This window comes from Tigriopus californicus, chromosome 4, assembly GCF_007210705.1.
Source record: "Tigriopus californicus strain San Diego chromosome 4, Tcal_SD_v2.1, whole genome shotgun sequence".
NCBI lineage: Eukaryota > Metazoa > Arthropoda > Copepoda > Harpacticoida > Harpacticidae > Tigriopus > Tigriopus californicus.
Window position 1 is genome coordinate 6,677,354 of NC_081443.1, and position 18,227 is coordinate 6,695,580.

At 43.4% G+C, this 18,227-nt stretch overlaps 1 protein-coding gene across 1 annotated transcript; it reads right to left on the reverse strand.

Annotated features, from left to right (window-relative positions):
* Positions 1-15,860: 15,860 nt before the first annotated feature.
* On the reverse strand, positions 15,861-18,138 carry LOC131878813 (lysosomal proton-coupled steroid conjugate and bile acid symporter SLC46A3-like). The gene is made up of 6 exons (XM_059224945.1): positions 17,657-18,138; positions 17,322-17,578; positions 17,010-17,250; positions 16,811-16,945; positions 16,566-16,729; positions 15,861-16,488 (listed from the first exon to the last, which is right to left on the reverse strand). Exons 1-6 carry the CDS (start codon positions 18,105-18,107, stop codon positions 16,261-16,263), a joined length of 1,476 nt encoding a protein of 491 aa, XP_059080928.1. The 5' UTR covers positions 18,108-18,138; the 3' UTR covers positions 15,861-16,260.
* Positions 18,139-18,227: the final 89 nt, after the last annotated feature.

Below are 18,227 nucleotides of genomic sequence, written 5' to 3' on the forward strand. Positions count from 1 at the left end.
TTATCATTTTAGCATCAGGCTTGAGCTTCATAATAAAATTTGACGAAATTTTCAAGAAAGTGTTTTGCAATTGTCATGAAACCATTTCCCGGTTTGTTTATTAAAGGGTAGAAATATTGAACGTTTCTTGGGACGTTGATTTGTTTAGTATACTCGAACCGTATCTCTATTTTTGCAAAAATTTGCCTTGGTTCAGTACTGCACAAAGCTTATGTAGAAAACCAAAGGTCAATCATAGCTCATGTGTTTTGCTAACATTATATTTGGGTTGATCAAGGGTCTTGAATCAGGCATTTTATTCTCGTATGGAGGCAAGCGTTATTGGCTCGAACACTCGAGTTGTTGAGAATGTATCTCATTCAGCTGAGATTGTTCAATTATCCACAGTCGAGTGTCAAACGGGGACAAAAATTATTGTAAGTGTGGCTAATCAAAACTGGCTTCAAGGGGGCTTTATTTGCTTCATAGCGCTTTGGAAATGGAGAATGAGAAAGAGGGAGAGAGAGAGAGAAAAAAAAATCATCGTCATTTTTTACCCGTTCTTTAGCACCCACCCAGATGGGCCGAAGCCCGTCAGCCACTGGCTCACAATGATATCAAAAATCAAAATCTATCCTTGTTATAAAAATCCACACCCGTGGGGAAAATCTAAAGGGGACAGCGATTAAACGATTTTCAGTTTTCGGTTAACGAAACAAAATCGCCCAGCTTGAAACCTCAAGTGGGCGCAATTTGTTGGTTCGGAGTCCCTAATTGGGCCCGGGTCTTTTGGCTTTGATCTGGCACAATTGGACCATTCCAGGTGTTTCATGGATCTGTCTACGTGTCATCTGGTGGTTGAACTTGGAAAAGAGTCCAAGAGAGAGGGCGAAATGTTCGGTTCGAGATTGAGCCAAAGATGAAACGATCCGATGCCATTCTACCACTACCCTCTTCTCTGTCCACTAGGTATTCATGCCCTGGGAGGGGTGTGTACGAGTGCATAGGTTATAGCGTAGCATATTTGGCCGGGATTTTTCGTTCGTTCGTTCTTGACTACGTGATCGAATGACCCCAGTCAGACTCAAAGGACCCCAAAGATGACAACCTTGTAAAACGCCTGCTCACGAGAGAAGGATGACCAACCAGCACGAATCATGGGTGTGATTACGTGCATAGTCACTCAGGGATAGCTGATTGGCTGGATGGATCGTTGAAGCCAACCAAGATGACATTGGATCATGAAAGGTCTGACCATGACGGTGGTGCATCCAACATTGTTAATTGGCATAAGAAATGTATCTCAGTATGTATATCATGAGATGGATTTTAAGGATATAATAAATATAAGTTTTGAAGAACATTTTACTACAAAGGTGCTTATTCAGGTCAATCAGTGAAATTGTCAGGCGGTTGTTGCTTTTATTGGAGAATATGAAATCGCAAGTTAGAGTTACTTAAAACTCCGAGTTCTTTCTCAAGGCACAATTCATCCTGGTTTGAAACCCGAAGACAAAGCTCGGTTTCAATCTTGGATCTCCCGGCAACGCTCTCAGCACCCGATTAGCCATAATTTCCTTTCTTAGAGCCTTGGAATTTGAATTGGCGTGACGGATTGGACCAAGAAGATGGAGAAAGAGAGGAAGAGAAGAACGCGGCCATCCGACTCCTATCTTATGTTTGGCAGGTGATTTCAATATGAATTCGTATCCAATGGAAAGGAGGAAAAGCTGGAATGTTGCCCACCGCATGGAGAGTAGGGAGTTACTAATCCTAGTCGTAGTAGTTCATCGGCATCGTTCTCTTCTCCTTCATCTTGTTCTTGTGCGTTGGCTCTATCTTTAGCTCGGATCTTCTTTTATGCAAAAACGCCAACACATGCCGAATCAGACACGCCAAATTACATCATCCGCTCCGGAACGCGACACAGATACCGTCCAATCATGAAGAACACCCCAGAAACGTGTTCAAATCCTCTTAAAACGAGCATAGGGTCAAAAGATCCAGACTTGAAGGTCATTCCAAGGAAATTCATTTCAAACTTAGGGCCTCAAAAAATGCTCTCCATTTCAATCGGACTGGTCGAAAAGTCAGGCCTGAAAAACGAAGGCAGTCTGGGAAACCTCAGTCTGTACACAGCATGCAAGAAGACCCATGCAATCATACTGCACTGCGCCCAATTCGGCATTACTAGTATACGTACATTCCAATCTGGGTTCTCGCAAGCTAGTCAGTCCTGTCGCAAGTTGGTTGGTCAGTGATCTCAATCAGAGCCGATCGGAACAGATTTAGTGAGTGAGAGAAATTCCAATCGGGTTTATTAGGAGCAAAGCCGTGGGGGAGAATCAAAGCGACCGAGCATTAGTTCCAAAGACTTGGGCTCCGACTGCCTTGCCTTGGGGAGGGTATTCGAGCATCGCCGCCCATGACCGAGATTTCCTGAGCAACACATCCACACGAAGCCACATGGAGAGCAAAGTTACATACTGTACCTGCCGCCCTGTGCGAGTACTGGATAGTGCGAGATCGACCAGACGGAATCGAAGCTGAACATGAATCTATTTATGGCCCATAACTTGCATCCATGTGGTGCAAAGCAAGACGTGATTCGCCTCTCTTCTCATTCTCATTCCCTTTCTATCCCGATTTAGGCTGCTCACTCAGCTTCAGCTTCTGGGCATTCCATCTCATTGTGCAATCATAAAAGGGACTTTTGTGCTTTTGTCGGAATAGTGGGTGAAAAAAATTGTGACAAACATTGGGATAAGAATAAGGGAGAGAGAAAGACGACAACCATCGGACCATGGGTAAAAGGAGGGTAGTGATGATGATTGTGGTGGGTTTGCTGCAATTTGGTATTTGGTAGTTAGTTGGCTGGTAGGTAGGTCGTGGTGTTGAGAATCAAGCCTCATTGGTGTGGTCACATTCAATTTGGGGGACCAGAAAAAGAGCTCCTGAGACCATGATAAAGCGGAGCAAACATTCTTTGTGTGGGAATCTCACTAGGGATTACAGTCATTTTAAAGAGAGACTTGAGTCCAAACTGCAGTCTATGGTGAATATTAAAGCACCCTTTTATTCTTGCTTGTTGTTTGGCGGGGTGAACTGAAGAACTTTGGGAGCCGCTCTCGTCATCCAATTGTTCAAAGACTTAAAAGGACACTACTTTCCAATCTGCAATCGTCATCACTGGCACTATCATCGTTCTCTTCTTCTTCTTCTTGGTCGTCGTTCTTCTTTTCATCCACTTTTTGGGTTGGTTCGTCCTTTCTTTCGTTCTTTCTTTCTTTTTTCCTTCGTTCATTCTTGCCTCCATCTTCTTATTCTCTGGCAGGAGCTTTTGTGAAAGTCATTCATTCTGTTCTGGACCAATCTGAAAAGGTGAATGGAATCCTTTATAAAGGTCACAATGCCCTTGCCAACCACTGAAGCTGATGGATGCCATTCTTTCGAGGCAACCTCACTGAACGAAGAATGGGAAGGAGAAGAAAGACGGAGAAGAAGAGAAGAAAGGAGAGAAGACCAGGCTCACGGAAAAAAGAAGAAAAGTCAAAGAAAGAGCCAAAGACGGTCAATTCCAAAGGCACAAAAGAGGTCGCCTTTCGGTCTCCCTTATCCTCATCCTCCTACGTTCTCCTCCTACTCCTACTCCTGTTCTTCGTCCAGCCAGTTTTGGTGACGATGGTGGTGATGCTCCTCCTCCTCGTCCTCGTCCTCTTCCTCATTTCCCTTCTCTGGCTAAAACAAGGGAGAAATCCAGCAGGAGCGAATAATACGATAACGACGCTCCTTACCAACCAACCTCGGATCCTCTTGTTCAAGGGAACTATTTTAGCTACGACATAATGGTTCTTTCCTTTTCTGTGAAGTTGCAATACTCGAATAGAAAAACGTGAATGACGAAAAAGCGGGTTTATCCCCCTCAAAGATTAATACTCAGTGAATTATCAGGGCAATCATTTTGATGGCAGCCGAACCAGACTTTGTATTTCTTTATTTCTTGAAAATCTAAACTTGAAGCTCAATTCATGTCTTTGGCAATGAATGTTGCCACAAGGAGTCCATGGGACTCAATGCATGTATGTATATTCTGTAAGCTTAAAACCCTTTCAGTTTTACTGCGCGACTCATATCCTCCCTGAATAAAATGGAGCCGAAGCTGTGAAAGTAAAATCCAATATAAGATACCTGACCCGTATTGCCTCTGTTCTCTGGCCGTCCATGCGTATTTTTGGAACAATTTCAGCCACTAGGGCTCTCAAGCATTGTTGGTTTATTGAGTTGCCGCCACTTTAGTTGAAACGAACAGCGATTGTTCGGTGGGCAGCTCTATAGTTTGGTTAGGTCTCTCAACCCCTCCAATCTCCGAGGTCTTCAATCTAGAACGAGCAGGGTTCAGCGGAGCTTTGGTCAAGGAGAAGTGAAGGAATTTCCTGGATTGTGTTTGACCGTGGATCTTGCCAGACAGCTTGGTGCCACCATTGGGTGTCACAATGTCACCTGAACGAACGCACCAAGTTCACTCAGAGGTGGACACCAGCCAACCAACCAACCATCTTGGCACCCGAAACGAAAAATGTGCAGCAATTGTGGTCGTTGTTCTAGAATCCTACTAGGTGGTTCCAAACTCAAAAGGGCATTCATTTTGGCAACAATGGAGCCCTTAAAGCCGGCTTAACTCAAAACCTATTACTCTCAAATCGTCTCTGGGTTAGAGCACTGTCAAAAATGTAATCTCGTATTTTTGCAAGTTGGGTGGATCAAGACTTATTGTTATAAAGCCGGCATATATTGAAAAATGTTAGAATAACTTCAGGAATTCGAGCATAGCTTAAATCAATAAAACCCAAAAAACTTGGCAGTGATAGTGGAAGCATCTTGTGTCTCGTTGGAGCCGCATTTTTTAACAGGAAGACATTTATTTGGCTTCATTAAGTTTGACACCTGACAAAGGTAGCCAGGCATCTTGTTCCAGTGGGATTGGACAAACCCTCGTTTTGTTATGCATGAAAAGAATCAATTTTTCAAACGATTGTCTCGCAATTCCAAAGCAAATTCCAAGTCTCCCGCTATTTATTTTCACAACCTTGGTTCATGAATGCAATTCAACGTTGTCTTAAGGAGCAATAATCCGGTCGTTCCAAATTTAGAAACCCTAGGAACCAGCCTACAAACTAAAGGCAAAAGAGCGCTACTTTCAATTCATAGAAGCTAATGCGGCCTCTCTCAAGGACTCAAGGCCCAAACCCTTGCCTTTAAGAATGTGGAATTCCTGTTCTTGAGTGGATTTGGCATTGCCTTGACTTGATCTTTGAACCCACTTTCGTCCTGTCCCGCCAACCACTGAAAATGGTACAAGCGGTTAGCTGATTGCTCACTCACTCACTCACTTTCTCACTCACTTCGGGGCTCGTTCTGATCAGAATTCCAGGTAATCAGAGCTTTATCTTAATGCCTCTCTGTCATTCTCTCAATTGATAGCTATCTTGATCGGCTCGAGAATTTAAAGAACTTCAAGGAAGAAACGGAGAGCTAAGGCCAACCTGCCCAGGATCACGTCTCATGAATTATTGGCTCTCAAGCGCTTAGTCTGACTATTTCGGTTGAACAAGCCTTTGATTACGGAAAAAGCTCAAGCGGAACACGGTTGAATTCAATTTTTACAGAGACATCAAAAGTGATCTATGTTTGGTTTTGTGTCTCTGTCTATGCCGGGCGATCCATGTGGTTGAAGTCAGCCCATTGACCTCCCTTGAACTTTTTCAATCCATTTTAGGGAGTATATCGAGAATGGCACTCAAGATGATCTTGAAGTGCTATCCCAACTAGACATGGGCTAATCAGGGTTGCCTGGTCTCCAAAGGTAGTAAGACATATCTTGTCTCACGAGAAAAGTCGATCTCATAAGCTGTGTTGGGCAAATAACAATCGTGGAACAGGAGATGATGCTACGTTACTATTTCATTGCTCAATAGTAGGGCTGTTTTTGTAACTTGAACTATGTGCTCTTTTTCTCGTTACCCTGTTGAACACAATGAGCAGAACCTTTGAGATAAGAAGACCTGATTTAAAAGGTGTTGGCTTATGTCATAATGGTGGTACGTACTCGAGTCTTCGAGAGTTTTTGGGTCCTATCTGATAGCAACCAACTGTAGTACAGCCTGTGCGTAGCTACCTAGGGCGATGCGCAAGATTCAATTTGGGATCGCTGTCAGGCTTGTTTCTGGCTCTGGGGTTCATATGAGAGAAAAGTTCTTTTTGAGACATCTCAATCCTGAGTCGGCGACGGTGACGAAGTCCCGGATTACTGTGTCCAATGGTTGTATGGAAAGAATTGAATAATCTTAATTTGATCATGTGCTCTACTCAGTCTTTAGATTATTGAAAGACGTGCAGGGTTCTCATTCAAATAACATGAGAATGAGTTTTCCTTTGTGCGACACAAAGGACTTTATTGGCTACGCTGACAATCATCCAACTCTTTTTATGCATGGGTTCTTATTATAAACACCGGGAATCAAATGGTCCTCTTTTGCCTGTAGTCGGTCGTGATGCTTCAACATTTGCAACACCAACGACTACTACTACCACCACTACTACTACTCCTACTATTACTTCTACCACTACTTCTAGTACTACTTCTCCTTCTACCAAAGAACCTATTGCTGCGTACAATGCATACCTGCTATTAAATAGGCTCAGGTTGAATGGGTTGGTTATCTTGGCTCACTTGCTACTGTACAATACTCTATCGCCTCATCTCTCCAAACTTGAGAAGAACTTTCGGCCTATGAGGATGGGCTTCGAGTGGACAGGGTGTCAAGATCCAGCATATTGAGTGGGTATCAAACTCACCAGGATTCGAACAAGCGACCCTTGTCATTGGTGTCCAAATTAGAATGTGAATTACTATAAAGATGGGACCACTCGAGTGAGTTTGAACACCCTGTCCAAGCTTACGTTGTCTGAATCGAAATAAGCCGATGAGATATGCTTAGGGAGAAGAAAAAGAGTTAAAGAAATACGTCAAGCCTGTTTGAGTGTCTGAGATGTGAGAAGAGTTGAGGAAGACGAGCGAGATAGCAACAGCCGCCATTTATCCCAACCAACCAACCAACGAAACACCCAAGCAGCCAAGTGGCCAACCAACCAGCCAAAGCTAGAGTGCGACCAACTAGACTAGTCGTGCATCGCCTTCAAAACGACCATAGGTACTTAGCTGAGACATCATCTATTCAACGAGATGCCAAACATGATTAGTACTAAACGACATTTAAGAGCTGTTCTCTGCTCATACGTACGTGCGTGTTGTTGTTACGAGTGCAAAACCAAAGAGGCATACAACAAAAAGATGCTTTGGTTTGTGTCATTGTTCTGGAGTCGCATTGAACAAAGGTGATTGCTTTGTTAATGAGTAACGCGCAAAAATCTGTTGCTTCTCCAACACGTGCAATAAAAAGATGTCAGAGCACAAGTTCTGGAACTGATTCTCTGGGTATTTTTTTTTTAATCGAACTGAGAGCCCAGAGTGGATTTGACGTTCCCTTATTCTTTGACCAATGTTCAATTGTTCATCCAATACTGGAGTAAAAAAGAGAGAATAAAGCCGGAGGAAAGGACGAACCAACCGGCCAACCAACCCACGAGTTGACGAGCCAACGATTCGAGAGGTCGTCGGATGAGGCAAGCGATTCCTGGATGGACCGTTTACATCTTTGGGGAGGAGAAAAAACGGCGAACAAAGCCCAAAATTTACGACGGGCAATATCCGCCGCTCCAAGAAAAGTCGAGACGCTAAAGCAAAACGCGAAGAAAAAAAAAGATTCCTACGGACTGTACTATACATCCCATCTTGGAGAAAGAGAGAGAGACAGAGAGACAGAGAGACAGAGGTCGGAGAATAGCAGTTGGTTTTGTCCGTTTTGTCCTTCATTGTTTTGTTTAGGAGACCTAGAGCTAGTCAAGGATTTGTTGGCTCAACCTCCCGAGGGACGATTGAGCATGATCACGACGGTAGGTTTCTTTTAAACTCAAGTTGCTCCCATTCAATGCGACAACGTTACCCTCCATCATTGTCAAAGCCCTTTCTCTTGACCAGCTCAGTGGTGTCCTGGGAAAGACTCACAGCATGAGTTGGTCAGCTGCTTCACCGTCATCCATTATGAGCTGGTCAGCTGATTGACCGGCCAACACAAGGCAGCGGAGCTCGGACAACCAGGATAACCAGAGCACCCGCCCCCAGCTAGTGGGAGGTCAATTCAGGGACAATGCATAACAATAACCAAGGTGAGAAACGGACAATTAAAAGTGGACTTTATACGCTTTAGGTTTGTTGGAAGAGCGAGAGCTCCTCAGTAACTAGCTCCCTGTTGAAGAGGTTCTGCTTCTCTGTGGAATGTCGGTGGTAACATGGCTCTTTCATAGATCCACAATGGGCACAATGGGGAAATTTCTCTTCGGGTCCTCCTCCTCCTTCCTCTTTTTTCTTTTTCTCGGATCATTTTAGTCTCCATCCGCTCTAGATGTTGAATCGTTCAAAGTAACTTTGGCGAAGCTATCCCTTGATCGTGATTGGGCAACGGACCCGTGAAGCCATTGCAAATAATGATTCGAAACACCTTAGAAAGAGAAACACAGCCAGCTGGACATTTCCGGAATCGCTTGACAATAGACGAACAACATGGGCTCCACCATCAATGGGGGGGCAAATTCTTAACGAGATTATGCTTATGGCCCCATGAAGTTCAATCTCGCACCTTTCCAAGACCATGAAAATGGAGNCGAAACACCTTAGAAAGAGAAACACAGCCAGCTGGACATTTCCGGAATCGCTTGACAATAGACGAACAACATGGGCTCCACCATCAATGGGGGGGGGGGAAATTCTTAACGAGATTATATTTATGGCCCCATAAAGTTCAATCTCGCACCTTTCCAAGACCGTGAAAATGGAATAGCAACCCTTCGGATTGACCAATGACCACTTGACATGACTGGAAGTTCAAAGGACCAATGTCATGAATCGTCATTTGGCCTTCTTTTTCGACCATTTCCTACGCAAATATAGAAGTTGTTTCGATCAACTCATATTTTTTTTATTTCATTGCTCTGCTCGTTTTGGGAGGTTAATAATTTAATTGCACCATATCCTTGCTCACTTGTGAAATATAAATGAGTAAAAAAGTGTTAGACTAGAAACTAGACTAATACGTATTGCTTTAAAGATCACCCTTCCTCTTGGCATCACAGGTTGACACTACTCAACGTTCCGAAAATATGAGATTTGAATGACAAGGAATTCCTATCCCAACAATCAATAAGTCAATAACCAAATGTTTAGTGGTCCTTGGACCAAGCAATAGAACTGCAACAGAGGATTTATCCCCATAAAAAACATCATGATAGTCAGTCGATTTTGATTCTTGAACCGTAGGTTCAACGTTTATACATTCATATAATATTAGGTTATTTGAGAGGCACAAACAGTGCCCACCAATATCAAAGCGCAAAATTAACTCAGGGAACAGATTATGATAACAATTGAAAGTAACGAAGCCACTGAGGAACTGTTAATACCTGTGCAACCTTTTCCACACCAGAAGCAATTTCCCTTTTCTAAAGAAAAAAGTCCAGTTGGAAACAAAAATGATTCCTTTCATGCATAAGACAAGATTTACTGAATATACCTACCTAGGTTTGTGTACATGTGTGTATGCAGACGTAAAAGTTATGGTTCTAAACCCTGTGTTCCTAGTGCGTTGGTTGGTCTGTTTCAGTGAGGTGGAATTTGCAGGTGTTCTTCCCATGTTTGACCCCCCACAGATTATTCACACTGAATATTCAGCTAAATCCCAAATCTCCACCGAGCTAAAGTGTCGTTAACGATTAGACGCAGAGATCTCTGTGACTGTGAGTGTGAGTGCGTAGGAACTGACGAGATTTGAGGGGCGCTTTTTCCATACACGTTGGTTAAAGCAAAAGCCTGAAAAAATGTGTCGTCGTCGTTATTGTCGTTGTTCTAAAGGATCCTTCTTGTCCGGGTCTAGCTAGTTCGGTTTTGGATTGGGTGTGAAAGAAAAGTGAAAAAAAGCGGTCTTGGTTTTTTCTCAGACACTTCTAAAGATGACCTTCGCCTTCGATTTCAATTTTCTAGATCTATGAGGAAATGGATTCTAAAACGGAGGTTCTAATTTTGTTGAGATTTCTGAATAATTGTGAATGCCTTACAACTCGAAAGGCGTATCCTCTTACTGGAAGAATAGGCTTGACTAGCTTGAGAACGATATTGTCATGTGTGAAATACTTGCTCAACTATGAGCTCTTGCCAGACATTGGATTCTGTCAATGAATGCATCTCGCTATTGACACCATTCCAATGGGGGTCACTTTGGTTCCTTTTTGTCATGGTGAGAAAAGTTTGACCGTGATTTAAACACATCCTGCCTCAAAATTTCACAAGAGCTCACGTCGTTGACGTCGTTGTTGAAGTTGAGCCAAATGCTTGGGAATTCGGGAATAATGGATTAGTGGAAAAAAAAACTTTCGAACCACCGGAAGATTCTACAGATTCTCAAGGTCTGGAACTGAGCTAAACTTTTTATCATGGCATTCATGTTTGAGTCAATATTCATAAATCGCTGAAATCGAGCCATCCAACGAGTGTGTGTGTGTGTGTGTGAGAGAGAGAGAGAGACACACACATACACACATATACGCAAATACATTGGGCAAAACCATATGACCATATGAACAGTCAGAGTTTCGGTTAGATTAATAGCATTCTGAAAGAGGGGTTTGTGAAAGCATTCACATTGTGAGAGAGCCTGTTGAATTGCAAATGACATGAACACAAGCCAAGCAGACAAAACTTTTAGCATAAACTGTCCATTCAAGTCACCTACAATTTCCCCTCCCAGCTTATGATGGTGAACACCAGGGACCCCAAAAACAGTCCCTGGAAACCAATATTTTGTACAGAACATCTTCAACGTTCTTCAAATCCCAAGCATAGAGCATAATATCAATCGATCAAGATACAGTATTGATTATGGGTCAAACCAGGGTTAATGACGACCTCAACAGGTCAAGGCTAAGAAATGGCATCCCTGTTTGGATGAAGGCAAAACTTGATCTATTTTCCCTTAACACAAGGAATACGACCATTGTGAATCCCCTCAATGACAAAAGGTCTCCAGACAGGAAGATGCTTTATGTTCCAAGGACTGCTTCAACAGTCCCTCCCCAACGACGAGTGTGCATGGAAGGAAGCAAGCAAGGAGGATGATCGTATATCAGGTCATAACTCACTGGACTTTCACAATGGCATTGACTGCCTAGTGTATGGACACTATAGTGGTGTGATGTGTTAGGATGGTGCTATGCAGAGTGCACCACAAAAGCCCTGAGACCTCGAGACCACGAACGACGGGAAGAATAAATCCATCCATCCATCCATCCATCCATCCGTCCATCAGTCATTTGCATTCTCAGGGGCATGGGAAATTTTCGGCAAACAGTGTCCCCTTTCATGAGACCTCGAGATCCTTCACTCGCACACATACACACGCACACATGCACCCTGTGTACAAGCACATTGTGTACGGGATAATAGCATCAATTGTGGATAAATCTTGTCCTCAGGTGTTATTGAGGAGAAAATTGAGGCTTCCAATGTTAGTGGAGCGTTTTCATTCTGGACAATGTCACGATGATGATGATGACGATGAACGACAATGATAACCATGATGATGAGAATACCGAAAGGTGGGTCCTCCAAGTTGGCCCGGCTAATTCACAGGATCAAAGCCCAAGCCAGAGTGATGGCTTTCGGGCTCTGGAAAGAGAGAATCGCTCACTCACTCGCACGCACACACCTACAAGCATACACCCTCACGGGACTATTGGGCTGTTTTATGTGTGGATGTGTCTCTCTTTGGCTCTCGAAAAAAAACTATTACCAGAGACTAAACAAAGAAGAACGCAAAATCACGGCCATGGAAAAAGTGGGGAACAAAGGATCAAAGAGCTTTTTGTTCAAAAGACCTGATTTTCTCCTCGGCTCTGACACTCACGCTTACTTGCTTACTTACTTTACTTACTCACTCACCACTCAGTGAACTCACCACTTGCCTGAAATTTGGTGGTAGTCGTTCTCCATAGAGATGGGTGGATGAAGGGAGCACTGTGGCCGTATTACCCACTCTAGCTGCCACTCTTTCACGGTCAATTGGGCGTAAGTATGAACTTATCATGGTTTAGCAGGAATATGTGCCTGTTGTTCTGGTGGGACCGAGCCTGGCCCTGGCTTCAAATAGAGCTCCTCAATAGAACGTTAATTGTTTGATGGACCCATAAGTACCCCAACCTTCCCAAGAGGGCGTGGTGGTACTACCGGTTCACCTGCATTATCCTGAATCAACGAGATTCCAGTCACCACAAATTCAACCTCAAATCCCACAAGAAACAAAACCGAGGGGTTCTTTATTCTTTCCCATAATTGGGCTCCCCACCTGAGTAAAATTGCTCGGTTTCTTTGAGGAGAAAGGTTTCATTAAAAGGACGCACGACTTTCATTGCACTCGCGTTGGACCGACAAAAAATCCCTTGTCAAGTGGGTCTTTTGTTTCAAGCTTGGGTGCAGTATTGACTCAACGATGATAATATTATTGAACATCAAAAGGCAAACTTCCTTCTCTAACTGGTGTTTTATGAGTTGAGGTGAAATGATTCCCGAAATAGAGACTTGTTTCAAAATGAACATCTTGGGGACATATACATACAGACATACATAGAGGTAGCTCGATTGAAGCACCGCCCCCCCCCCCACGATCTTGCCTCGTCATTTTGGAGAATTTTCTCAGGCAAACAAAAGCATGGGTCCATGTGAGCATCATTGAGAAACGGGGATATCCAGATGGATGCGTGAATACTTGGATGGATGGGCCCAATAAAGTTCCGACAAAGTCGAGAATCAAACGAACCGTCAAACACATGTCACACATGTCCGGTTCAACTAAATGCCATGCATAATTCGGGTACGGCAGCTATTCATCGAGGGACTGCCATGAATTGCTCAAACGCCAAGCAAAGTCTGAGCCAGATTGAAGATTGACGAAAAAAATGCCCTCCTCTCAGAATTCTTGGATTCTAGTGGATGTACATATCTACAGTACTTGCAAGAAGTGATGAGCGTAGAACGCAGCTATGTAGTGTCTGCAAGCACTTGCGTACATTACAAAGAAGTGTGTCAGGTGCCGTTGTTACTTATTGCAGTTATTATCATACACGATTATTGGCAACCATTGAATGGAGGCACATGTTTCTTGGCATTTATCAATACAGAATGAGCGGAAAAAACGCCAACGTAAGGACGCCCATGGACAAGCTAAATACTCTTTGTAAGTATGTGCACTGGAATGGGGGCAATTTTCTGGGATGTCTTCATGCTATTTCTGAAACAAAAGCTGACAACAATGTCTTCAAATGGCTCGAGTTGCTTTGGTCAAAACGTGCTGTCATTTCCAGAGACCAAGACAATGGCTCAAAAACGCTCCTAAAATTGGAGGAGCCCTAAAAAGAGCCTTCTTTTCTCTTCCAAGGAATTTGAGGCCAAATTAGGGGACAGTGTCTCAAAATAATGGCCTCAAACGATCGCACAGTACGCACTGTACGTTCATGCGCTGAACAAGACGGAACCACGAGTGGCAAGAAAACTGTCCTCTAGGCTTTGGGTAGATAGGAGAAAACGTATGGGAGAGGAGGGTAATCCCATACTGATGATGTGTTTAGTTATATACATCCAACGCATTTGGAATGGTCGATGACTTGAATGAAAATCTTGAGACAATGCGTGAATGGAGCAAGTCCACCACGATGAATCGGATCTCTGGGCAGTTGCTTGCTAGCTCCCTTGCTCCCTGGCCCGCCTGCCCTGCGAGCTACGTGGCTTCTGTAAATTACAATACTCGGTATATGAAACAAAGATGATGATGATGATGATGTCGATGTTGATGATGACAGTGGAGAACGAGCGATCCCTGCTATTACCAAGAAGCTGCTCGTCCCCATCAAAACAGCTCTCTGTGGTGTCTTGATTAACTTGTCATCAAGCTGTTAGAAACTTTGCCCTGTACAGAAGCTTGAATGGGCCACACAATGGAGGAGGTGGACTCCGTACACCAAGTATACAAGTATAGTGGTATAGTATCTGGTCCAAGCAATATGTGTCTCTAAGCCTATCCACTCTCAACATGGGAGAGGAGAACCTCTATTGAATTGAACGCTTTTGTTTCAATACCTGTAGACGGGAACCAACGGAACCAACGCAACGAGCGGATCAAGAAGACCCGGGGAGTCGAACACATTAAAATTAATTTCAAGGTACAGGCATTGATTGCTACTTGGCTCGGGGAACTCAAAGGTGTCCAGATTTCAAACGAAAATTACCGGAGTATGAGAAATAACGTAACCTCGTCCATTGTTTTGATATTTGTTAGTGATATTGTTTTTTGGGGATGGCCACTTCGAATGATAAAAAGGTCAATCACTGAGTCTCCAGATCAAACGCATTAGATATCTCCTTTCAAAAAACATAGAAATTTTGCTGGCTTAAGACTTTTCTCTGTGAATCTTGTACTATTCATTAACAAGGCCTGAACATGGAAACGTAGCTATTCAAAAGAGACGCCGGTGTCATTGGAATTGTTGGACTGTACGACTCATGAAGGGACAAATGTCGTAACAACTCGAAAACATAACGATAACATCAGTAGATAGATTGCTTTTGAACATACCTGGTTGTAATTACGCCCAAGGATTTGCTTCCAACCGTCCTGAAATTCTGGTCGAACTTGGTTGATTGATTTTAAAAGTATCTTCCCTTGAGACCGGTAGTCAAGGAAATAGAAATTCACAACGGTATATCTACATCCAAGAATTCGCTAGCTGAAATAAGTCTTCTCGAAAATTTGGGAATCCCATCTTCCCTTGGAACGAGGAAGGTGTCAAGAACAGTGGGGGTAACAAGATGGTATCTTCTCCAACTTACAAATCAGCCAAAGGTTCAATTCTTTCTCTTTTCAAAAGCATTTGTAAAGGACAATTTCCGAAAAAAAATCCTCCCGAGTGTTTATCATGGTTCCAATGCGACATAACACTAATGCATAGGCCGGTGCTGTGCATAATCTATGTTATGCATACGAGTTTCGAATAATAGCTCTGCCTAGTTTGAGGTCCAAGCATAACGCCAACCAACATCAATGTACAGTAAATACTACCTACACTACTACAGTACTGCAGGTCCTCACTCGCTGCGTGTGCTCCAAGCAGGTAAAACCTCACTTCTGGGACAGGCTGCTTATCTCAAGTTTCTATCAATGTGCTTGGGTGTTATCACCAACAGAACTGTCACTCAGTTTCACGCCTTGGAATGCAATCACGGGTGCACTGTCAAAAATATGGACAGCTCCCAAGACTTCAATAGTTTTTTGATAGAAGGTGCTTCTTAACCCCCTCCTTCGTGGATAATGGTACCCAAAAAGTCAATCATTGACGTAAACAACCTTGTTCATGATGACTTATCATTTTAGTGAGTTTTGATCAGTGCGCGTCAAGAACGTGACAAACATTGAGGCCAGAGAGCCCCTCCAGAAGTTCTTCATGGACAGCTCAACCTCGTTTGAATAAAAGAATGTTGAGCATTGCGGCAATCTCCAGCACCGAAGCCACCCTAAGCACTAGCTTTGAAGTAGTTCGGTAGTAGGGAATGCCTCGGACGAGTCAAGCTTGGGTAGATGGTGAGCATTACTGTAATGGCATGTCTCGGAAAATTCTTCCGGAGATTATTTAGCGGCTTAAATCCAACATTTCATGACCATGATCAAGTGAAATCTTGGTTCAGTCAAACCTACTACCACGGCATCCCCTTCTAGCACTTCACCATGGTGATGTTTTTTTCTTTGCTATTTAGTCTTAGTTTTTGAGAGAATCTGGAAAAGACATTCAAATGTTCTATTATCAACCTTTATGGCCTCATTATGTTATCTATCATTGAAATGGCTTTTTTTCAATTGGAGTCCATCCTTTGAATTTAGGGAAAATGTTGGGAAGTGAAACAAAAGAGCGGAAAACTGAATGGCCCCTTGACGTAATCACTTGGCCCCCGTGTGTATATGCATGTAAGCCATTTGCTCTGAGCCAACAACTCCAGTCAGAGATTGATATTTTGATTCGACGTACAATAAGTGATGAGCTTGTTGGTGGTCTTTTATAAGTCAGTGATATTTATAAAGGAGTTAGCCAATAGGTCTCGAAGGTCCAAGCCTCTAGAGGTTTGGGTTTCATTTCCTCTCCTGTACTTTTTTGCCCTTCTTCATTTTCGGCCTCGGTCGATTTTTGGCAAAATCTTTCACATTTGGAATGAATCAAGATTGTCGCAGCACAAATTACGGAGACCAGAGTGAGACCAGCTGATAATAAGAATACTGTTCCGGGATAAGTGGACTCCGTACTCTATCGAGAAATAAAATAGCAACCACATGAATAGAATGACAATATCATTATCCCTTAATTACGGACATAGTACCCACCTTCCACAATGCCGAATAAATTGGAGCAATGATCATTGGAATGATAGAATCTAAGACCGTGATGAACGCCAAGATCTTGCCAAACTCAGTCAAAGGAACACAGGCCGATATCATAGCCTTTCCCACGGACGTGGAATAACGTCCAATCAAATCGAAAATAGCACCTGAAGCAAACCAATTAACAAACTCATTCTCATCTCACCCAGGGCAATCCAATACAAAGCCGGTATTTGATAACAGCTAACCTAAATAGTACATCCAAGCATAAACTGACACCCCTTGGACCAGATGCCTGAGGAATGGCGAGAGGGTGACAATTAGGAACACGACACTTTCGTTCATTTTCAGGCATGCGAAAACGGGAATGCAAAAAATCTCGCCTGAAATGAAGATATTTAACGTGTAAGCTCCCAATCGATCCCGTAATTGGCATCTAATTGGTACCTAAGATTCCTATGGTAGAATCGAACGAGCGGTAGTTGCTGAACTCATCTACACCCCAACCAAACTTGGTTCGGACAAACAGATATTGGACTTGGCCTTCACCGGAGAAAGGCGAGATGATCATAGCAATGGTGATCATGACCAGGAACAGATACAGCCTTCGAGATCCTGGGCGTCTCTTCACCAGTGCCTTTACAGATGCTTGAGGATGACGACAGCTGAACACATTCAGTTGAAATTCCTTAATTGGACGACTGGAGTGTTACAGGAGTGGGAGAGGGTTTTTGTATATCTTGCAACTTCCGAACTTACCTTCTTGGGTGGTTGCCAATCAAAACGTCTCAAGTTAAAGTAGAGCAGGATTAGGCTGAGGAAGATACCCACAAAAGATGCACTGGTAACACAAACAAATCCACCCTCCCGCAAGAGCCACGCCCCAATAGGTCCGACAAATGGTCTTGGAATCGATGAAGCAATGTGGATTAATCCCAATCGAAAAGCCCGATGCTCCGGTTTTGAAACATCGGAGATGAAGGCTGCGTTGGCCAAATTGAAGACACTGTAACCGCCTAAAGAAAACATTCCATCAATGAAGGAGTTAAGATAAAAAAGATTCAGGATTGAATATGGTTGAATTATAAACCCACCCACAAGCCCTGTTAACAAGGGTCCAGTGAGGAGAATCTCCTTGGGCCAGCTCATAAAGGCCGAATTGAGCACCAAAAGGCCTTGAGCGATGAGTTGGAAAATCAAGTAGGTGTACATGACAACTTTACGGCCAAACAAGTCGCACCAGGATCCAATGTAGAAGGCAAAGAATAACGGGAAAATGTTCTTGGCCAATGTTTGCCACACCTTAAAATCAGACACCTGATTCTGGACCTCACTATTAATGGCGGTATTGTTCTCTGACAGAAGGTCGTCGCACACTTCGGGCCCAAAATCGAAATCGTTGAGGCAAGTCTTGACGATCAATAGCTGCTCTTCGGAAATGCCGTCCAACCCTTGGGAAAAGAATATGAAGAACACGGCTGGTTCAATGGTCATATTATCCCAAACCAGTTTGGCCTTTCCCTTCAGTTTGCCCCAAAACTTCATGCTTGAATTTGAGACTAGTGATTAGGATGAGTCCAATGGGAGCACTAACGAGAAACAATTGTAAGGGTCAAAGACAACTCGGAATATTGCGTGATCCTGGAGCCGATGAAGAAAATTCTA